The sequence below is a fragment of the Diadema setosum genome, chromosome 1, assembly GCF_964275005.1.
Source record: "Diadema setosum chromosome 1, eeDiaSeto1, whole genome shotgun sequence".
NCBI lineage: Eukaryota > Metazoa > Echinodermata > Echinoidea > Diadematoida > Diadematidae > Diadema > Diadema setosum.
In genome coordinates, this window is record NC_092685.1 from 42,958,464 (window position 1) to 42,982,962 (window position 24,499).

Sequence of the window (24,499 nt, forward strand, 5' to 3'; positions counted from 1 at the left end):
ATGACTCGGTACCGTGACAACATCTTGTTCGTTCACGTGATATGGCTTGTCCTCGCCCTAATCCTGTTCGGATCCGGTATTCTGATCGGTCACTTCGGTATCGTAGACGATGCTTGCCCCTCCGTCTCCGTCGTCGAAAATGAGGAAATTGGACAGCTGATGATCGACGAATGCAGTGCGGAGAACATAGAAAGCAACCTCAGGTATTCTGAATAATACTACCACGGGGGTAATGAGAGAGAAATCAGGGGTCTGTTTCATAAAGAGTTGCGATTGACCTTACGCTCGATTTATTGAGCGTAACTCGTTGAACAGAGCGTAAGTTCAATACTGAGCGTAAGTCCTGTTTCATAAAGACACAAACTTAATTTTCAAGAAAAATCAAGAGTAACTTTCAGTTGATTGAGCGTTCCTTGAGATCAATCGCAAAATTGTTTATGAATTGCAACTTATGCTCAAACTTTATGAAACATATACCCCAGGAGTGGAGGCCCTAAGCCGGTCTGACCAAAGATGTACCTGTACTATAGTACCTTCTTCGTCTCCGAAGTGCATAGTCGTAACGGAGGGAGGGTTTCAAACTTTCACAGACTCATTACTAGCTATGCACTATATATATGCACATTCTCCTATCATGTTATATTATATTACATTATGTTATATTATATTATATTATATTATATTATAATTATATCATTATCAAATCTCACATTATCCTATGATTTTTTTTTGTATTTTCAGTTATTTCGAGGTCACAATTCTATTTTGAAAGCTCATTTAAGATCTCTTCCATATATATATATATATATAATTGCTGCGTTTTTACTGTATGGTATTCAGACAAATCAAAATAACTTGTATAAGGTACGAATATCCATGCTTGTCTGAAATACATACATTTTACATAATTTACAGTACAGTACGTAATTCGAGTGAAATTAGGCGCTCGAATTAGGAATAACATTGCACAAAACAGGGTAAGTCAACATTACAATAATTGCTGATATTGTAAATTTTATGGACAGGACACAAACGCTTGCTATTATTCATTTTTAACTTTTAATTTAATCTAATATCGCAAATGGAATAATTTCTCATTATGGTCATTTCTTCCGAATTTGTTAGCGGGCGTGATTTTGATGCATTGTTCGGTATTTTCCATACCATTTATCATCTTTATAAATCACTGTGAGTCTAAGATTATACTTTGGCGTTCATTACTAGTTATCTTTTGTAATAACATAATTGGTTTCCCAGTCTCGGAACAACTTATGAACTTATTATGAACCTCTTCTAAACACGTCCAAGTGCGTTATGAGGAATTTCACGCAGCACAAAGAATCATCCACACGTAGAAACATGCAGACTGAAATTGTACAGTCAAACTATGGGCAATCAAGTCGTCATCAGTGACCACATGAAATTGTCGTTCGTTTAGTCTCCTTCATGTTCTTAGACTCAGCAAATGTCCGGAATCTTTTCGGATTTTGCTTTGCTATCTATCGTTGAAGTAGTTGTTGCGTAGACAATGTTTGTATTTTCATTTCAAAATTTTCTTTAATAGATTCACAGCTAATCTCTAGAAATGTCTCACTGTGGTCTTATACATTTGTTACTTTACCAGTGTCCGTACTAGTCTTTTCTTCAATATTTCCCAATTAAATTCAACATTGTAATTTCATTCTCCATGCATATGTGATTGCATTTTTTAATGTAAAAATTATTCAAAAAAGTTATAGCACAAAACACAAAAAGAGTTCGCGGGGTACCTCAAACATATAAACAGCACATTATTGCACTTGGCTATAGGCCCGTTCTCCCGGGGGCGTCTCCCCAAGTCTGCACAGCTAGTCACATTTCGCGAACCCTCGACTCTGTCACCCTTTGCTCTAAGCTGGGTGTCTCCGAGGTTGGCGCGACCCCAGCGTCTGTGGGTAATTATTCATTTGGCACAACTGGGCCCGAATTCACGAAGGTGGTACAAATGAAACCATAGTTTAAACCATGGACAAAAATTATGGAGCGCCAAGTGTCGCATGGAATATTTCGTTACGAAATCAGTCATTTCGTCGATGAAATGATTATTTTGTAACGAAATGACAACAGTTTGTAAGTAGATGAACATTTCGTCCGCAAGATGATAATTCCGTTAACGAAAAGGTCATTTTGTCGACGAAATGACCAATTTCGTAACGAAATATTCCGTGCGACACCTGGCGCTCCATGGTTTTTGTCCACGGTTTCATTTGTACCACCTTCGTGAATTCGGGCCGGGGATGGATCATCGAATTCCAAAAACTTGTCCCAACAAGTTTTTCCGCCCTGGGAGGAGTGAACTGAGATAATAACGACTAGATTGCAACTAAAGAGAGCCACTTAGATGTTCTGTCACGTATGTGACAATTAATATTCTCCTTCTTTCTGCTTGCAATAACTTTTGCATGTGTTTATTTAATGCGTAGATTATATAACAGCGGCCAGCAATAGTACAGCTATTAAATTAATACCGTGAGCCTGTGTCATTTGGAGCATCTATACACTGAGCAGAAGAAAATTTCACTTACCCTCGTTCATCCCACAGATTGGTTCCCCTGTTGATCACTCACACTGGTACGTTAATTCCCCAGAATGATGTCAGTAATTATTCTATCACTATAAAATGAAATACCAGATGAGGAGGAATGTAGATGGCAAATTGCAGGGGCGCCACACGCCTTCATGTGTCTTGTCATGATAATTAGTTTTATTTTCAACAGTTTTTTTTTCAACAGAATTGTGAACAGAGAACCCTCTCACAGGTGAAAAAAAAAATGGCACCAGTGTCATATTGCAGGGTCCCATAAGTTAACTTAGACAAGGTTTAAAAGGGTGAACTTCCTAGTGTTGGACCATCGCACTGCGCAAGGTACAACGCGTCAATATCAATCACAATCTCTTTAAACGAAAGACAACATTCGTGAATAGGGAGGGGAGGGAATTAGACCTGTCAAGAAGATTGTCAAGAACTCTCTTCAACTTGTACTGCATTATATGATGGAATTCCAATTATACTTCATGTATTCGCATGGTTTCAAGGCCCATCATGTATAGTTCGTACAAGCGTCAGAGGTTGGCATTATAAGAGCATTACGGAAACTGTCTTGCATGCTATAACAGACAGCTAGATACTAACATAATAACAACGACTAGCAAACATTTCAAATGTTTTATGACTATCTCAAATTTGATTCTCGCACGTTGTCCGTTTTACATGATTAAGAACCATACAATTACGTTAATGGCAATTCAATCCAATGTCGGGTTATAAATGCTATGAGGTTAAGGAATGGTATTGCACCAGTAATTGAAAAACAATAATAATTATCTTAGTTTCCTTCAAAAGAAGAATATACATAATTGCATCTGTAGGGGTCTTACAAGTCTATGTACGGCCAGAGATTTAGAGTAGTGGATGCAAAAATCTGATTTTCAGTGAGCTTAACATACACGCATTAAAGTTCATGACGTTTAATAAACTTGCCTTGGACATTATTCATGGATTGAAACACCGTGAGAAGAGACAGATGAAATGACTGCACCCTGGTAGCTATATGGGTTGAGAAAGTGACGTAGACTTACTTCTTTCATCTTTGAATAGAGCACAGAAAGGTTAAAAATGAGAACGTCGTGAGCGTTTTGGGAGGAATAAAACATTTATTCTATAGCCAATAATGACATTAATCAACTGTTGGTTGAAGCATGGACCCGGATGGTAGGGTCCATGGTTGAAGGGATAACGTGTCCCAACAGTCTGAGCATGGACCCTACCGGTAGTGTCCATGGTCTGAGCATAGAAATAGTGTACCTCCATGGTCTGAGTATTCCTGGTCTAGATCATTGATGGTTTAAACTTTCTACTTTTTTGACCTGTCGTCTAGGACATTTCGTTTGTTGGACCTCTGTCAGCAGAAATCTCGGAGGAGGTATAGGTCTGAAACCGTGGCTTATTCTTCCACCGGACCTCAGGGTCGCCACCACGGAGTGTCCGGCCTAACTGGCACGGAATTTTTGATACCCCCATTCCACATAGGGCAAGACATATGCCAGACCACTGAAAGACCACTGAAAGATCGTACAAATTAGCAAATCTGTCAATGATTTTTCAGTGAGCTTTCAATGATTTGCAAGTTTCGTCATGATTCCTAAGTGATCTTTCAGTAAACATCATGGTCTGAATGGTCTGTGAAAGCTTTTGGAACGGTTTGAAATAGTCTTTTAGCGGTCTTTCAAGAAAAATGGTCTTTCAGTTGTCTTTCAGCAGTCTTCCAGCAATTTCTCAATGAGCGCTCGCTCAAGTATCTTCTTTTCTTTCAAAATCTCTCAAGAATTGCAACATGGCAGATCACTGAAATATTATTGAGAGATCATTGATGGGTAATGGAAAGACTAGTTTCTTAGAAATCTTGCGCAAATCGGCGCAAATGCACAGGGTGTAATGCCCAAGTGAAGTACTAGTAGATGACATAAGAGCGTACTTTGCGAAACGTAATCTTGTCGCATTGTCATGTTTGTGCTATGCGATGAATGTTAATGGGAGAGACTTCGAAAGTTGCCATCTGAACCGTTATTGTTAAACATTATTGCCCTCACTCGCAGGCCTTCTGTGTAGATATTTCACGAACATTCAAACAATTCAAAATACAAATCTTATCTACACAGGGTGTCTTGTTGTTGGAATTTTGCATAAACAACACTTAATCAATGACATATTGCATAAAAAGATCGTGAGAAATGGATCGATCAGTATCAAAACCGCTCAGCGAAAATGAACCAAAATAGCAACAACAACAATAACTACAAAGAAATAAGCAAACAAACAACGGATAATAGATGTGAAGAGATGTCAATGACTGTCGTTCACGGAATTTCATTTTCATTTTATTTCAATGTAAAAAAAAAGCAAATGTGTGGCAGCGTTATAGATCGAATAGATCTTGTCTCGTTAGGGGAACATAAAGACGTTTAATTGCAATCAACACGACCTCCCAAGTTTGTCAATAGAATACACAATATCAAGCTATTCCATCAACTTATGATTAAACATAATGTGACCCTTCACCACAAAACCAACAAAAAAGTCGCCCGACATAGATTTTTAGTTAACCGCAGATTCTGAAAGAGCAGATTCTAAGCTTTAAAATGATGTATATCTCAATTCACATGGACTTTCCTAACTGGTCTAAAATGGTAAAGAAAGCACCCGCTTTCGAAAAGTGTGAACTGAGGAAAGTACAGGGTCTATTCAAGCACTTAAATCTTGATCATATAGCTGTGCGATGAATGGGACAGAAACAGGATTTGGACCACCAGAGTAACAACAATGAAGGGATTATAAGAGTAAATTGAAATTGAGCGTGCTTTATTATCACATTCTGCATGATAAATGCCAACTTTCAAAGCATTGCAGTTGCATTGTCCTTTCAAAAGCTTTTGGAGTTGAAAGTGAAGGGTGTGCAAGTGATTTTCAAGAATTGAAAAGGAACCTCTAAGACATACCTGATCTCACTACTCTAGAAAAACAAGCGTTGTAGAAAGACTGCTGAAAACACACTTTCCCATTTATTTTATGATCCCAAAGTTACAAATAATGTAGAAAAGAATAGATCGTTCAGAAGACATGAAACATTATGCATATATATATATATATATATATATATATATATATAGAGAGAGAGAGAGAGAGAGAGAGAGAGAGAGAGAGAGAGACAGAGACAGAAGAATATGTTTGTGGATCTGTAAAATACATATCATATACGTTTATATGTACATGTATTCGTGGTCAAAAAAAAAAAAGAAAATGACATGAATACTGTCCTTGCCAAGATTTTTATTGTTTACGGGTTGACTTTGTAAGCTGTGAAATATCCTTTCCTTCCGCAAATTTACAGGGGTCTAACCACCCGTCCGCACATGGGCGGAACCCCGGCAGAAAAGGAGAATGCAGAGATGCTGGTGGAGCTATGGACGAGTTACGGGCTCGATTCGGTTCGGTTACTCGACTATGATGTTCTCCTTGCCTATCCCGATCCTTCTAATCCCAACAAAGTATGAGTTTTCCAGTAATTCTTTATTTAATTCGTAATTGACTGGTGCTTTCATATCATTTCATATAAAGAGATACTTGGGTACCTAAGGGGGGGGGGGGTCACCGTGCACCCCCCCCCCCAGTACTCCTCGAAACTTACATTTTCAGGATCCTCATGACATACCAAAACATAATCAAGATGTTAACAGGAACGAAAAGTGGCTGTTCTAGGTGAAATTTAATGTATTCTATTGTTTTTCATAATTTGGTCTCAAAAGTTGTGCGAGACTTGACCAAACAAAGTCAAGAAGCCTCGCGACAGATTTATAGCGCGAAACTTTGAGGGGGGGGGGGTGGCGGATCCCCCCCCCCTCCTTATGTATGTATGTAATATATGTGCTTACATGTAGGGCCTACATAGTAGGGTACCTAAGGGGGGGGGGGGGTCACCATGCACCCCCCAGGACTCCTCAAAACTTACTTCACTTTGTTTTGTTCAAGTCTCACGCAACTTTTGAGACGAAATTTGCAACTTCCCCGCATACTTTTGCGAAGTCACGCCCATTTTTGTAACGGAATGTCGTCCCAAAACGGGCACAATTTTGTGCTTTTGTGTACATTTCCTATGGAAAACAGGTGCTCTGTCATGAAAGTCATGAAAACCTGATTATTTTTACAATCAATCACTTTCATTGATTAGTTTTGTGCTAATTATGGTAGAAAAGTGATCAGTGACAATTTCCAATAGAAAAACAACGAAAAAACAAAAGTTGAAAAAGTTGAAAAACAAAGAAATACATAAGAAAGTATGAAAAACAATAGAATACATTAAATTTCACCTAGAACAGCCACTTTTCGTTCCTGTTAACATCTTGATTATGTTTTGGTATGTCATGAGGATCCTGAATATGTAAATTTCGAGGAGTCCTGGGGGGGGGGGGGTGCACGGTGACCCCCCCTTAGGTACCCGACTAAGACAAGGCAAGTAAATTTATGTCACTATGAAATGAAAAGTTTAGCAAAATCTTGTATAACGTAAAAAACAACTCACTTGAAATGCAAAGCAGAAGGCCATAAACACATGACAATGCGTACAAACTTTAAATACAACTTTTGGACCCAATAAGAATACGTAGTCTGGGGTTTCTAAAAGAATAATGACTCGACCAGACTTTGTGAGATTAGTTTACATTATTGGGTAAATTAAAAGCTAAACATGTTGTTTAATTAAGAACAAAAATACGCATACTTTCATTACACTTCAAAACTTACGATCTCCTGTACGTTTGTATGAGATATGTTCATCTGAGAGCTGCTCACTACTTCGTTCCTTTTCTCCCTTATCGCAATTATCGACACAACTAAACAAATAATACCTGTAAATCCAGGTGATGATAACCGAGAATGGAGTGGTTAACTTCACAACGGCCCTACATGAGGAGATTCTTCGACCCGAGGATGATCACCCGGATGTCGTCCCGCCATTCAATGCCTACTCGGCAAAAGGGGAGCCGGAGGTGAGTCCGTCTGCTTTTGTGCTGTAGGTAAACATAACAGCAACAGCAACAATCAAACAAACCAACAAACAAGGAACAAAGAACAAATGCATTACACTCATCATTAGCATTAGCTGATTCTCTGATGTTGATGATGCGATGGTGAATAGTACCCCAGCAGGTGTTGATATGGGGGCATCCCACGAGACCGACTCCCACGAGTCATAAGGTCCACGAGACCGACTTCAATAATAGGTCCATGAGTCATACAGCCCACGAGTTATACGGCTCAGGAGTCATACAGCCCATGAGTTCGACACTACGCACAAAAGGCTCATGAGACCGACACTAAGCAATAAAGGCTTATGAGACCGACACTAAGCAAAGAAAGTTCACGAGACCGACAGTAGGCACAAAAGACCCACGAGACCGACAGTAGGCAAAAAAGGCCCACGAGACCGTCACTAAGCTAAAAAGGCTCACGAGACCGACACTAAGCAAAGAAAGCCCACGAGACCGACAGCAGGCAAAGAAGGCCCACGAGACCGACAGGATAAACAGCGCCATCTACATGTCAATCACATGTACAGGGTGTTCCATGAACGGAAAAATAACATACTGGCAGGTGTAATTTCGTCACGCTATCAATTGAAAGATGGTGACCATCTACATAATTATGAACGACATCAAATATGTATTTCTACATACTTCTGGGGGGGGGGGGGGGGCAAGTGTGTCAGGGAGCGACATTGTTATCAAGTAGAAAAATAAAATTGTATTCTTCATGCCCCCCCCCCCAAAAAAAAAGTAGAATTAGTATTCTTCATCCCCCCCCCAAAAAAAAAGAGACAAAAAACACAAATGAATTAAAAAGAGGACACGAACGATGTATGGATCAATTTTAGAGCTTTGATAATGCCATCGTGCTATTTTGGGTAGGTTTTCCCATTTTTTAGCTAGAAGATGGACAGGGTATAATTTTTACCTCTTCTCTTCGAGTCCCGATTCACTGATTACTTATCCAATTTTAGATATTCTACTCTCCTGCTTTGACGTTTTGCAGTAAGATCTATTTGTAATTTTCTCTGTAACTATAATGTTATGCTACTGATTAAAACGTTTTATATCGCAGGGATTCACCTCAATTTGTGGCTTGTGTTATTCTCCTCCAAACAGTACATTTTTCTCGTGAAATATAATAGCTGTTTTCATGGATGCATGTTTTTTTTCCCGAATCCCTAACGCTACCTTAATAGACGATTACGTTATTTTTTTTTTAAATTTTTAATTAATACTAAATCAACATCCTCGCAGGTTTACTGTGGAAAGATCTGTTACACACTTTTATTGTATTTTGTTCATTTTTTTTCCACTAACACACCCATGCAAACACAGTTAAAGATCCTGATCATTTTTTTTTTTTGGGGGGGGGGGGGAACTGATGGGGAAACACCCTGCCGGAGATGGCAACTCTTCTTTTCCATCTCTCATATCTTCCTATGCTATTATCAGGACACCCTATACAATTTATTGGTCTATAGGTGGCGCTGTTCATCCTGTTGGTCTCGTGGGCCTTCTTTGCTTAGTGTCGGTCTCGTGAACCTCTTTTACGTAATGTCGGTCTCGTGAGCCTTGTATGCGTAGCGTCGGTCTCGTGGACCGTTTAACTGTAGTGTCGGTCTCGTGGGCTTTGTTTGCTTAGTGTCGGTCTCATGAGCCTTATGTGCGTAGTGTCGGTCTCGTGAGCCGTATATCTCCTGGGCTTATTTTACTTGATGTCGAACTCGTGGGCTTTATTTACTAAGTGTCGAACTCGTGGGCTGTATAACTGGTGGGCTGTATGACTTGTGAGCTGTATGACTCGTGGGCTGTATGACTTGTGAGCTGTATAACTTGTGGGCTGTATGACTCGTGGGTGTCGGTCTCGTGACGTGCACCCGTTGATATGACTAGCTGGTAAAATTCTTATAAGTATGCTTATATACCAGTCGTTTTCTTTTTAATAAATCGGTGACATAATATCGATTTGATGATGTTATACATACTGTGATACAGCTAAGTTAAGAAGTTACAGTGGGCAATTGAATTCGTATGGTTGGGTTTTGTTTCTATTCGCACTGAGTACACATAACATTATGACTAAATCTTGCAATATCCAGGGCCCCCTGGTGTACGTGAACTACGGACGGTCAGAAGACTTTGACTTTCTGGCTAAGAACAGGTCTGACATCAACATCACAGGCTGCATTGCCATCGCTAGATACGGAAAGGTGTTTCGTGGGAACAAGGTAAAAGGGTGCAACTATGTAGCCATATATTTAACACACTTTACCCCGACAATGTTGAGACAACGTCCGGAGAACCAAATCCCTCTCCTCGGGCAATTAAACCTCAGGAGAGAGCAAGGGTTGAACCGTTTTAGCAGACACACACGAAATAAACCTTCTCCATTTATAAACAGGTTTCGATGCAACCTATATCCATGAACGTGATCGGCGAACGGTGAATCATTTTGTTTGGACTACCGCGCATGAGTCATGAGTGTATCAAAGGAACGTTATGGCGAGGGCGTTTTAACAGAAGCGTTGTCGGGGTAATGTCGGGATAATATCAAAGTAATTACCCCAGCTAACTAGGGCAGAATTTGGCAAAAGTTACCGTGACAACGTCTGAGCAACATTCTGCATGAAACGTTTTAACATGCAGGGTAAAAAAAAAAAGATTGTCCGGACATTGTCACTCTGTGTAATTCTGGTATGAAAGGCTTTCTTAAAACGGGGCCTGTGTTACTTGCACCTGCTTTTACTTGGGGAATTCTACCACTGCTTTACTTTGATCACATGGTGAAGATGTTTCTTATCATCAGGGTATGACCTGAAAAACAAACCAACAACTTGCTAAAGACTTGGGAGAGAGGATTAATGCGTTGAATGTTCCTCTGTAGGTACTAAACGCTCAGGCGGCGGGTGCCATTGGAATCATTCTTTATTCTGATCCCGCCGATTACGCAATCGATGGTGACATTTCGGTATATCCGGACAATTGGTGGCTTCCGGATACCGGAGCGCAAAGGGGAAATACCTTCGTTAGTGATGCCAAGGGCGATCCGGTTACACCCGGCTATCCGGCAAAGCGTAAGTATTGTCATGGGTACTTTGGAGGCTCATCAAAGTTCTCTTGCCGGAGGATGTTAGCTGTAGCTCTTATCTCGATCTCCCTCCCAGAGAGAGAGAGAGAGAGAGAAAGAGAAAGAGAGAGAAGGAAAAAGTGTGTGTTTGTGTGTGTGTAAAAGCGACTTGATAAAACTTGGTAGTATTTGACAGCACAATACATGTCCAATCCAATGAGCGTTGCAGCGACTTATTATGATTATAACATTATAGGTCAGGATGGTTTTTAACGACAATGTTCAACTACTCCGTTGAAAGTGTTGATGTGTATCGCTTACAACTTTTACAGAAAATTAGCGTTTGGTTGGTCGTACACACGTACAATGTGTCTATGAAGGTTTAGAGAATACTGTATGCAATTATTATGAAATCTATTAGGCGAATGAGGTTTAGAGTCGTACGTAGACCCACCCAATGTGTGATATGTATACATTCTTTTCAATTATATGATATAAACGCGCCCTATTGTTTGTTTTTCTCCCGCGTCCAGCCTACATGTACCGTTTAAGTGACGATGAGACGGCACTGCCTAAGATTCCAGCACATCCTATCGGATATGGGGACGCACAATATCTTCTCAGGTACCACATAAGACTGGCTTTACTGATTATCATGATCACTTCAAGGAAAAAAAAATGAGTATCAATCATGATAAAGTTATTATCATGTACACGAGCACGAACAAAAATGTTATAAACATTTCGGTTTTCCATTTGATTTATTACTCCTCCTCTATCCGCCCATCTCATTGTAGCGAGATGACTGGAGATGAAGTGCATAGCAGCTGGCGGGGACACCTAGATGTCACCTATCGATTTGGGCCAGGATTTGTCAACCCAGACAGGTGAGCGTTTGGACAGAACTTTGATAAACCCAAAAGCATTCGCATTATGTACTTTGTCTTCATAATTTTTAGATTCCGGTTTATGCGGAAGCATGGCACAACACTCGAAACAGATTTTTAGAGGGATAATAGATGTCTAATGATATACACCTATAGTCTGCCTTAATCTGTAATGTACCTGAGTCAGGATGGCGCTGTATATGGAATCAGCATCGTGTGAAGAAAAAAAAAATGTAGATCGTATGTGTGCATAAATTGATGTATTTCTATGTTACGGCGTTGATGTGTGGGTATTTGCATGTAATTCACATCGGCTTCTTTTCAAAGACGACGAATGTATCATTCCATGAATATCCCACTCGACGTTCCAATAAATTTCATAATTTCATACCCCTTTTACGACCAAATCTTGCCAAGGGCACACTTACTTATACTCGCCCCACTTATTGAAATTATTTGAATTACGATATCAAAATGCCCATTCTATATATTCATTTAAAGGAGATTTAAGTTCGCCTTATTGCAATCTCGTGATTCTACAGAATTGAACTAGCCTGTTGGCGTATTTTATTGCCCTTTCGAAGAACTTGCGTTACAACTGATATTATATTGTCGCCTATTTTCTCTTTTGTATTGTCCTAATACACATTATCGGGCTAGGATTCGGCTATATTTCTCTTACATCTGCATCTATTTCTCTATATTTCCTAGTCCTTTTCACTCGTCCCATTATTTTTTGACATACTGCTGTCGAGAACCGCTTGATCTGTTGTACCTTTTGTCCGTTGTGTTGTCCTTCGTGTTTGATAGTCTTGTCTCATTCTGTCTTGTCTCTTAGTCTTCCTTTATTAGTTTCATAGTTTCATTGTTGTTCCAATCTCGTTTAATGTTCACTCACGTGTGCGTATGTGTGTCCGTTAGTTACTCTCTCTTCTCAGTGGGCTTCGAGACTTTTTTCCCATACATTTTTTCCCTTCATGCATTATTTATTTTTCTAATGAAGTTCTTTTCCTGAGAGGATCATAATATTCTACAAGCTTTGTCTTTTTATTGGGTCCCTCCATTTTCGCAGTTTGCGTATTGTTATTTCATTTTCATTACCCATTTTAAATGGCAATGTTTTATTACTATAAGGTTCTACAATTATTGTATACTCTTCTCAGTTTGCTTTGCTTTCCCTATGAAACCTTATTCTCTGTTACCATAGAAAGTGTATTGTCTATGTTCGAGTTGAAAGATGAAATAAAATTTGATTTGACCTGATTTGAATAATGCTGTGTCAATGAAAATTTGATCGTAAACAGGAAGGTAAAGATGAGTATTCACACCTCAAGGGAGATTCGAACCACTTATGACGTCATTGGCATCATCAATGGAGCCGTTGAACCAGGTGAACGGGACTTGTTATAATCGAAAGTTAAATAAAATGAATTCTCTACAACGTTAGAACAAAATAAATGCAGTGTAGTACAGGGAGGTGAGGAATATCTGACGTGTTATTAAGGTATGAGCTTTCTTCAGTTTGTCTACCCTCTGTGCAAGTGAAATTTGTAAGATCGCAACTGCTGATCTAAACATTAAACAGACATTTCGGAACAAAAGAACCAGCGGGAATCGAACCTGTCATCTTAGTATTCCGGCCAGCGACATCACCACCTGCCCATTCCTGGTTACCGGCAGTGACACGATGAACTTGGAACAAAGACCCAAGCTCCGAAATTCCGACATTGTTATATTAAGTGGCCCAAGGCAGAGAGATTGAAGGAAGGTCTTATCGTATGTCTTCATCCATCTGATAACCTGTTGCCTTCATTTAATCTGACATAATTTTCATTTGAAGGAAGGAAGCTGAGTGCAGTCATCATTCATTTTCAGTGGGATCCAACCAGTGAAAGCCCGTAACTCAGAGGTCATGACATTTATACTCCATGTGCAATAATCCCGTAATGCTTCTGCATGAAATTAGGCAATGTCACTGATGGCAACATCATCATAAGAAGATAAAGGATCTACCATTATGCTATATAAACGATACTTGAGCAGCTTTACATTCGAAGACATTTATTTCAGTCATAACCATCAACCAACAGGAATGACTCATGTCACTCCAAACAGTTTTGAAACGAATTGTTCCACTGTTCTAATGATTACTACGTGTTTAAAAAAGAGAGGCTAAAAATAGAAATATGTGTTGTTTGAAGGTTTGAAGGTTGAAATAGAAATATACCAAATTAATCAGACGACCAATCATCTAGCAGTGTCCATCCATTATTTAAACTTTTAGCCTCAAGAGAACTGACGCAAAGAACACACAAAGAAACCGCATTTTGTTGGAGTAGTTATTTGGCTGAAGGAGATTCCTCTTCCTTACTGACTCCACCTGATTTTCATTGTAGATCGGTACGTAATGATGGGTAATCATAGAGACGCTTGGGTGTACGGTGCTGTGGACCCGTCCAGTGGTACAGCGGTCCTCATGGAGAGCGCGCGTGTCTACGGCGAGATGCTGAAGAAAGGTAGGTCAACCTACAAGAATTGTGTCTTCACTGTACTTTTACCAGCAATGATCCTTGAGAATATCAATTGCAATCAATCACTCAAATAGGAATTAAAATGGAAGTGTATTTTGTGCTAATGAACTTAACGTAGTTCCGAAGATCTATAACGTCGTATTGGCAAATACATTAGAAAGTTAGACGGTGAAACATCGAGCTTGTTGGATTCTTTGATTCCATAACCCTTATGCAACGGACAACGAATATTTACTTTAATTTTGCTTGTTATACTTTCTCCAGCTTCAGCAGCAAATGCAAACGTATAAAAAAAAAGTGTGATTTTGCTGTTTGGTTCTTCTGATATCATTTATTTACTACATCAAGCATTCTTTCTCATTTTGTCCCCAAACATTTCAAGACTGGCGCCCTCGGCGGACGGTGATGTTCTGCAGCTGGGGAGCTGAAGAGTACGGCCTTCTCGGTTCGACCGAGTTCGTGGAGGTGAGAATGTCAAAAGCAGATATCGTATGAAGTGCAGCTTCTATCTCCATCTTTATACACTGAAGCGATTTTAAAGAACGCACATGGAGTGTTCCCCTCCATACGGCAATCGCACTCGCTGCCAGAATCTTGTGTCTAAAGTCATTCGGTCCCGAGGTACCTAAGCCAGTAAGATGACGACTGCTGGAGCTGATTCAGAACGCCTGTTAATGTTCCAACAAGTTGCCTCAGTTGTGGTACATTGATATATCCGTTTACTAACTCAGGTTACTTGTTTAATTTTGTGAAAATGAGCTGTTTCTGATGAGCCGACCGGTTGCTCGAGCTACACATTGCAATCTATCCCGAGAGCAGACTGGATGGAGGTGAATTGGCTTGTAGCTATATAGGTCCTCATCAGAGCGACGTGTTATACTCGTTAAGACAGCTGTTGATGAGACATGCGTAGATCCAAGGAAACGTTTGTCATTCGGATACAAATACACGGAAGACACACAATGAAACTTTCCTTTGGGAAGAATAACAAAAAGTTTACCATAATATTTTAGAGGCTAATGACTGTGACAAACTATCAGAAAAAACTACACAGTCATGTTTAATGCTAGTAATTCTGTGATTGGGTGTCTATAGATAAGTTAAGTAAGCCTACCATGTGAAGACTAGCTCTCGCACTGTGACTGATCATCGAATATTTTTTTTTTTCGATTTCACTGAATCAAGACATGATATTAGCGTGGTCGTTTCTGAATCCGTATACATCCCTCCGGACACAGGAATATCAGAAGGTACTCGGTGAGCGTGCGGTGGCCTACATTAACACGGACGTTGCCGTCGATGGGAACAACACGTTCCGAGCAAAGACCACACCTCTTTTGCAGCAAGCACTCTTCGAGGCCACCAAGAAGGTAATATACATCTTATGTGTTTGTGTTTCAGGACCACGACTTGCGCCAAAGAAACAAAAAAGCAGTGATGAGAAGGTTGTGTAAAACATTATTATCGCAAATGTGCGAGTTAAAACATGTTGTGTTATCAAAGACATAAAGTACACCATTATTCTGCTTCAAAGTACCTGCTTTTCCGTTCCAAAATGAACAGCGCCATACTGTTTCAGCGGATGAATCCGTTATCAAAGAGCCTTTAGTTCAGATACACATTGAAATCAAATTGGTAAGAAACAAGCAAACAAATTGTTCAGTCAGACTACCAGATTGACTGAAACTAAAATATCAAGACTTTACTATCGGGAAAGCCAGAAATCATGAAAAACCGTTGCCTGCCATTTTTTTTTTCTTCAAAATCTACATTCTGTATCAAAATTCACAAAAATTACAGCGAATGACTTCAAAACTTCATGATATTATTTTTTAATCAATTGTGACCATGCACCTCAAAACGAACATAGAGTCGCACACACTGATTTTGCGTGAGGACTGAAAACAAGTGAAATGGGTCAACCTAGCCGAACTTGACTTTTTCATATTTTCTGAAAGAGCGGGTCTTCTTTTACATTATGCTAACATTTGGTATAGGGCAGGAAAGTGTGTTTTTTTTAGCAGTTTATCTCGAACATTTTTTGTAGAATAGTGTGATTAGGTGTGTCTTCTTTAGAATCCCTTTTTCATTTCTGAAAAACCTTGTCCACACTCTTCAATTTCAACTCTAATAACTTTTGAAAGGATAGTGCTACTGCTTTGAAAGTTGTCATTAATTATGGACAGAATGTGTTAAAGAGACATGCTTAATTTCAGTTTAATCTGATAATTCCTTCATTGTAGTTACTCTGGTGGTTTACTTCATGTTTTTTGTCCCATTCATCGCACAGCCAGCACGGTTTGGTAAAGATTAATTGCTTGAATAGACACTGTACTGTTCAGAGCCTCTTTTCTCAGTTCACACTTTTCCTTAGTTTGTGCTTTTTTCCAATATTTAGATAGGTTAGGAGAGTCCATTTGATTTGAGTTATACATCATTTTAAAGCTTAAAGTCTGCTCTTTCAGAATATGGTCTTAACTAAAAATTCATGTCTGGCGACTTTTTGTTTGTTTTGAGGTGCAGGGTGACAATTATAGTTTATTTGCATCCATCAAAAGGGAAAAGTATAATGCAAAGTATTATTGTTCAAAGCTTTTGTTCCAACTGTCTGTTCTCTGGCTGTTTGAAGTAGGTTCATATCTGATTTGGCTTGATTTTTTTGTTCTAATTGACTTTTCCATATCAGTCATCAACAATATAAAAGAAAATCAAGGGAGATATCAAATATACAAAAGCAGTTCTACTTGAAGTAGCTTACTTGATACACTAAATCTTTCTTAGGGAATCATAATGAAGCAAAGCTTGTTAAGTGTAGGTTGCCAATACGCCAATACGTGACGTAAAAGCCAGAGGTACGGAGGTTAAACATACAGTAGGATCATAGGATATTATGCAGTAATTACAATAGTTTTTCTTTTAATAATGACTACATAATTCTATATTCAATGAGGTACATGTAAACTGTGCATTCGTCTTTCATTACTACAACACTGTCTATCCAAAAAGCAATCATTTCGAACCGAGCCTACGTTTGTCTACTCATAATGCTTTTACAGAGCGACCATTGAACAACGCCTTTTAAGTGGAAATCCTTCATTTTTGGTACATTGCATATTGTTTGCTTTGAGGATTCATTATACTTTTTCGAATCATATTGTTTCGTCAGTGTTGTATAAAACTGTGTTCATTTCACAATGTATTATTTACACCGATTTTGTTAACCCTCAAAAAAAGGAGTGAAGTTTATGTTATTATGTTTTGACGACAAACCAGAATTAAATTTGAATAGAGCTAAATTTAATATTCCTCAAAATAATAACCATCAAGATTTAATGTTGAGTGCTAAGAATTACAATGGGGCAATACTGACATGAAAAAAAAAACAACTACAAAGAAAGGGGGAGAAAGAGACAGGTAGAGAAAGCTATCCGTATATTTGCTTATCAAAGGATCTTTCAATGTGCTTAATGATTAAAGGCTTGAGAGTTGCTTTACGTTAGATGTTACAAAATTCCAAAATAACGGCTAGACTAAACTATTGTTTGAAAGCAAGAGATTATTAAGCAGAGGGGTGAGTATATGAGGTATAAGTTTTCTTCTATTTGTGCGCCCTCTGTTCAAATGAAATTTGTAAGATGACAACTGCTGATCTACGGAGCTTGGCTATTTGCTCCAAGTTCATCGTGTCACTTCCGGCAACCAGGGATAGCCAGGTGGTACATGTCGCTGATGGGAAAGCAGTAGATGACAGATTCGATTTCAGCTGGTTCCCTTTTTCCCAACATATTAGTTAGAAATGTAGATCATCAGCTGCGATCCTACAAATTTATTTTGTACAGAGGGCAAACAAACTGAAGAAAACTCATACCTGGTATTATAAACTTTTGTGTTTTTGGCATGAATTGTGTCCTCAAGACAACTAAATGAAGATTGTGGGATAATAACGCAAACTATCACTTTTAAAAATGGCAGATAATGCTGCCTATAGTTCTTGTTTGTTTAGTTTAGACAAAAGAATTCCAATGTGAATACGATAATCCTTATAAATCACCCAACGTAAGTGACATTTTTTATCAGTAATGTGTTCTCTCTGTTTTGCATGCGATTGCGAATGGATTAATGGTATTAATTAATTAACATCACATCCCCTTATACAGGTACCTGACGGTGAGACAGGAGAACGTACGGTCTACGATGTCTGGCGGGAAAGATACCCTGACAGCAGTGGCAACGGACTACCCCGGTAAGACAATCATTATTTTGATTTGATTGATTTCGACTTTGATTTGTGTTCACAAAAGCAAAGAAACAAACATAACTAAGTCACAATGATTATTACTATACAATAACATTTAGTCTTTCGTGACACAAATCCCGTTTTTATTTTTTTTGTTTTACATTGTTCATTTTTATGTATAATTGTTTTGTCTTTGTCTTTGGTGCAGTGTCCCCGTGCTCGGATCTGGTAGCGATTTCGCCCCTTTCATGTACCGCATTGGTGTACCATGTACAGATATGACGTACACTTATAATTCTGTAAGTTAAGATTTCCCTTATAATTATGAATTGATTAAAAATCACACACACATACTGTGGCGTAAATTGTCTTGTTTGATAAAATCACGATTATGCGCTTGAAAGCAAAGAGTGCTAACATTGATGATCTCATGAAAACAACACTAGCGATTTGTGTTCATCGACAAATACTGAATTATGCTCAAATAAAAAAAAAAAAAGAGTTCTCAAACCAATAAATTAATTATTTCACCGTTATTTCACTTGAACTGATTCTCATTAGCAGGCCTGGAACTAGTAGAGGCATTTTTTTTTTTTTTTTTTTGGTCATTGCCCTCACCGCTGATATCATTACCATTACCATTGTCCTCAACTATATAACAATAATAATAATAAGGTCTTCTTTTCCTAGGGTAGCCTCTTCAGTGTTACCACTGCTCTACCAGAGGGCCATTATTATTACCCTAGTTAGCGTTGCCATGCAGGTACCCATTTATACACCTGGGTCGAGAGGGACATTGTGGGTTAAAGCATCTTGCCCAAGGACGTAAGCACTGAGCGGGATTCGAACTCGGGTCCTCCGACCGGGAGTCGGGAGTCTTAACCAATATGCCACAGTGCCCCCACTATCACTAAAACTGAAATGTACGTTCACTGTGAGCAAAACAAATAGACGACCAAAAATGCACACTTTTAAGAATCTCACTTTAAACGACCTAAGAAAATAGATACTTTCAGGAAATTAACAGGGAAAATTCATTTACTTATAATTACCAAAATGTTTTAACATAACACCAGGATTCATGCTGGCGATTCGAATTCAATTCAGTCTTTATTGTATTAAACTTCCACTACCAGCTACGATAGTTTTTCCCTCATATTTCTCATCAAAGCAGAGCAGAATATTCAAAGCAATTTACTACCACGCTTGCCAGACTGATACCAACTAACAGAGGTGCATCATTGACCAAAGAACATGTTTTGTATTCCAGAGCCTGGCCATTTCGTCGTACCCCGTCTACCACTCTGTATATGAGACGTTTTATCTCGTAAAGATGTTCATCGACTGGAACTTTTCGCGCCACCAGGCCGTTGCCCGGGTGATGCTAGAATTCTCGCGAGATCTCGCGGACTCCGTTGTACTGCCGTTCGGCTGTGTCGACTATGCAGAGAAATTGAAGTCGTCTATCGACAATGTGAATGAGGAATACGGAGACAAGATGAGAACAAACGGCATTACTTTTGGTAGGAACGGAGTAAAAGATTAGTATGATCATTATTTCCCATCTCCTTTAATATACAGAACCGAAGAGCCCCCTCACAAGTCATCCGTAAAATTCGATTCTAGTCTGCGAACCTTCGGATATTTGATTAGACCACTCATGGCAGCGTAAAAGGAACATTAGGAGTATGAAAGTGAAATATATATTCGATGCAATCCTGCCATCTTTTCACTCACATTGTTTCTTTATTCTTTATAGCAATAGTTTATCATTTATTCGTAAGATTCAGTAAAAAGATGGATAAAAAGTAAAAAGTAAAAATGAAACAAATCAGTGCTAATAATAAATACTCAATAATAGTGGAAACGTTGATTACAATTTTCCATAGATTTGAAGAGTCCGTTGTAGCGATACTTAAATGCCTCGCTAGACATTTAGCAGGCTGCTTTAATAGTCTCACATTAAGCGAGAGCAATGGAAGAAGTGCTCAGAAATCATTTCTCAGACGAAATGATGCAATCACAGTTATATTGGTCATGAAGCTATTCACATCCATCATCAGCGTCTTCCCATCAGATGCTATTCAAACTCATAGCTCTAAACATAAAACGAGGGCATTTTGACAGCGAGTGAAACATTGTTTCCACAACAGATTACGTCTACTCGGCACTCTCTAATTTCACAACTGCTGCGGAAGACTTTGAAAATCGTCTTCAAGAAATCGATCAGAACGAGTAAGTAAAAAAATCGGCCAAGATTACATGAAGCATGTCTTTTTTTTTTTAAGGAGTCAGTTTGCAGGAATGACAAACCTATAATTTTGTCATTGGAAACTCTTTCTCTGGGAGAATAATGACACAAAAATCTCTGTTTTATAGATCTAGCAGTTTATTATTTTTTAAAACGAAAAAATGGCTATCATGTTGATTCAAAGGATGTTCGCCTCATTGCAATCTATAATCTATTCTTCGATAATTTGTTTTCATCGATAATTTGTTTTCATCAAGCGTCTTTTGTCGACGAACCTATTTGTGGTAGGTGGTTAGATTTGAAGATACTGACCCTGTTTATACCCGAACCAGTATCGCAAAGTGACTAAAAGCTAGGGAAATGGAGCTCAGTGGACGAACCTATATTGTAATTATTTGGAGGGAAAGAGCATGAGAGAGCAACAGGGGGAGAGAGAGAGGGAGAGAGCTCAAATTTGAGACCTGCAAAAGAGTACACGACACAACATTTTACATCTGTAATGTCTCTTTGGACAGAGGTGTTGGAATAGATACCTTATGATCATGATTCTTTTAGCAATGGATAGGCAGGAACTTACTACGGACCACTGCTCACGTCAGTAGAAAGGCCGTTCCTCCGATTATGAAAAATGTTTTCTTTCATTGATTAAAAGTATAATCATTATCATAGTCATTATTGTTGCCATTACTATTCGAATTAATTATCCGATTAGATGAAATTATGATATTAAAGGAATTATATTTTACGATATCATAATATAGAACAAAAGCCCTATGAATGTAGTGGTTGTAATTATAATTTTCTTGACAGTCCCTTCGTGGTTAGACAAGTCAACGACCAGATGATTCAACTTGAGCGGGCATTCATCGATCCCGCTGGACTTCCCGACAGGAAGTGGCTGAGGCAAGTAAAATGAGTACAAGAGATCCGAATAAATCGGAACTCAACTTACTTTTTGGTGGTAAAGTTTAGTGCGTCCGCTGGTAGATCTCACGTAGAGTAATGCCGGCGTTGGTTGACTTCAGCCTCCCAACACATTGTATTATTGCAACTCAATTTGTTAGTTAAATTTTGTCTGTTGTGGTTATGTTGTATCTAAACTTTTTTTTTCTGACAAGTTAGGAGCAGTACATAAAAACAATTGTCGTATTTTGTCCACTCCGACTATATCCCAGTAGTGTAGGCGATTTAACTGGAAAAAGAATACAACACGATGTATATTATATAAAGATGATACGTTTGTATGGAAGCCCCTACATTGTAAATACTCTTATCAAAATTCACTTGCTGGAGTTTAGAACTTCAAATGTAGCGTTCACTTTATGACTCTAGATGGCTTTCCTTCATGTCCTTCGTGACAGTAACTCGTTCGCCGGTGGTTTTTTTTTTTTTTTTTTTTTTTCACAAGGACCCTACTATCCTGCGTCCGGGGTTTATGGTTGTTTCCTTTAAGATGTTTTCAAGTTTCCAAAACAGCCGTGATCGCTCTTTAGTAAACTTGTCATTTCAATACATTGTATATAAATGCCGTTCTTGTTGTTCTTTTGCGGATCGGATCCTGATCTACATTGTACTTAGTCCTTGTCTCTCACATTACTTACGCGATAGTTGGCAGATTTTGCAATGATTTGTCGATGGCGCTTTACTTTGTCTGTTGAATTTAGAGACACTTTTGTGAACGACGGGACCAAGACGATGGCTCTTTTGATGACAAATCTGATGATGGTTCTGTCGATGTGATTCCATTCCTATGGATCATAAATGGACCCCAATGCCTAGGCCGTGGTTTCAAATTTCATGACTGGGACTCGTTCCTATTCTCCTCTGCTCCGACAAATAGCAAGCAATTTTGCCTTGAGTATTGCTCTGTCTCATCCATGTCGGCCTGGAGGTCCTGAACTTGTGAAAGTGGGAAGATCGGTGTGTCTCGGTTTTCCCTGTCAAACTTCAGTGATCACTTTTATTTAGATCCTTGCAGAAAGCAGCACAAATGGTAGACACAAGCTGAGATTCAGTGGACTTTACTAGTTTTGAAACAAGATATTGTCGGCGAGAAGCCTTTCTATAGAGTTCTGTATAGCCGTGGAAAGTTTGTCGAGAGCTTCTTCCGTCGTTTCGTTGTCTATCTTGGAGCCCTCTTTCATAGATGCATACCTCGGGGATCCTTCGGCCTTTCCGATAGCGGAAGCATGTGCACCGTCTTAGTCTGTCAGAGTTCGGCATACTCAGTGTTTTGCTCGGGTCTATTGCAACGTCAATGCTTGTCAGAACACTAATTCAAACACGGCCGTCCGTGGTAAAAGTCTATCATATGGTATCATGTTTTATACATTCATGAGCATGTCAAGTATTATATATATATACATGATTATATGTATCGTGAGAGCCACTCTTGTGTTTCTAATGTGTATTACCGTGCTGATCGTACTTTCATATCAAGAAAAATAACAAAGCTTCCGAATATTCCATTCCGTAAATTTGGAGCTACAAGTGTAACAAAAAAATAAGGGCTGTAATATCAAGTCAGTACTGTTTGTTATTAAACCATTAGCACCTCTTCGAAATTAAGAGGAAATTTTTAGAGTTACTGTAAGAGACTTACAATGGTACGCTCATAACTTTCAAAGGATATCTGTGTGGAATTTCCCGTTTACTCCTACCCAGGCACGTGGTATTCGCGCCAAGCAGCGTCAATTATTACGCTGGCGACGCCTTTCCTGCTCTGGTTGACGCCTTATACCAAATCGACGACGACCCCGACCAGGTCACGAGATGGAAAGCTGTGGAGCAGCAGATGGCCATCATCGCATTCACCATCCAATCAGCATCCAGCACCCTGACTGACGTCACACAGTTATGAAATGCATGTCGGCCAACGTTTAGTAACTTAGATTATGATACCAATAAACATCGTGAATGTTCATTAATCCTTCTGGCCTATCTTTCTTTAAGTGGGTGTCTCATTGGTGCGGAGACATCTCCGCGACGTCTCCTAGAGACAACAGCCGGGTCTCGTTTTCTTTAAGGATGTTTGGAAAACTTTTCCAATTTTTCTCTAGCTAGTCTCGGAGACGTCTCTGCGGCATCTCCTTTGTTGCGGCCAAGAGATCCGGAGACTAATTTTGTCTGCGAAGTCTCCGAGACATCTCAGCAATCTCGTTGAGACACATGACGACCTACCGGTGACGATGTGGAGACGTTACGGAGATGTCTCCGTCACCGAGACGTCTTGGAGATGTCCCCGCGAATAAGTTGTCACCTTGTTTGGAGACGTCTTCACGTCTTCCTGGAGTCACCTTCTTGGTGAGAGCACGAGCCATTTTTGGGCCTTTCGTGTCTCACGAGTTTTGGCGATGTTTCTTCCAGTGAGATTGTCCTTTGTATTTCTCTCATACCAGCTGTCCTTGATTTTGCTGCGTATCTTCAGAAAGAGAGCAATGAGTGATACCTTGTAATTCAAACAGGTCCAATGTAAGTGCAGAAATATTGATCATTTTATAGTGAATCCAACAACGAATCGGTTTTAACGTTGGGAGTATCTCACTGAGCGATGAATGTTTGCGAACGTAACGTATCTACGGTGTCGTCAGGGTTCTTAAACAGTTGCTATTAAATTCACAAGTAGTTTTCATTGTCGCAAACAGTTTTTCTTGTCGGAAAGAAATTTTGGCCATGTTCGAATGAAGGTAACCTAAAAAAACAAACCCAACGGATGAGGTTTGAAAAGAGCATGCATAAAAATGCAGCAAATTAATAACCACAATCCACTTACCACAAATAGGATAAGATGAAAAAAGAAATGACCTCCGGAGAAAGAAAAACAACAACAACAAAAAAAAATCCACACGACAGCAAAAAGGGACCAGTGGATACAAAGATGACACGAAGCGTTATTTGAAGAAAAAT

At 39.2% G+C, this 24,499-nt stretch overlaps 1 protein-coding gene across 1 annotated transcript; it reads left to right on the forward strand.

The window, feature by feature from the left end:
* On the forward strand, positions 1 to 23,453 carry LOC140238122 (putative N-acetylated-alpha-linked acidic dipeptidase). The gene is made up of 17 exons (XM_072318092.1): positions 1 to 203; positions 5,928 to 6,084; positions 7,453 to 7,581; positions 9,720 to 9,848; positions 10,505 to 10,694; positions 11,221 to 11,311; positions 11,485 to 11,574; positions 12,879 to 12,964; positions 13,971 to 14,090; positions 14,488 to 14,570; positions 15,344 to 15,475; positions 18,263 to 18,348; positions 18,551 to 18,641; positions 19,613 to 19,865; positions 20,496 to 20,577; positions 21,404 to 21,496; positions 23,258 to 23,453. The coding sequence occupies exons 1-17, from the start codon at positions 1 to 3 to the stop codon at positions 23,451 to 23,453; spliced, it is 2,211 nt and encodes a 736-aa protein (XP_072174193.1).
* The last annotated feature ends 1,046 nt before the right edge of the window (positions 23,454 to 24,499 follow it).

Bases quoted from the DNA above. Each gene is read 5' to 3' on its own strand.
- LOC140238122 (XM_072318092.1), top strand. From the start codon at position 1: ATGACTCGGTACCGTGACAACATCTTGTTCGTTCACGTGATATGGCTT. The intron at 18,642-19,612 runs GTAAGTTAAGAT...TTTGTATTCCAG, and splicing joins TGACGTACACTTATAATTCT to AGCCTGGCCATTTCGTCGTA. The intron at 19,866-20,495 runs GTAGGAACGGAG...TTTCCACAACAG, and splicing joins AACAAACGGCATTACTTTTG to ATTACGTCTACTCGGCACTC.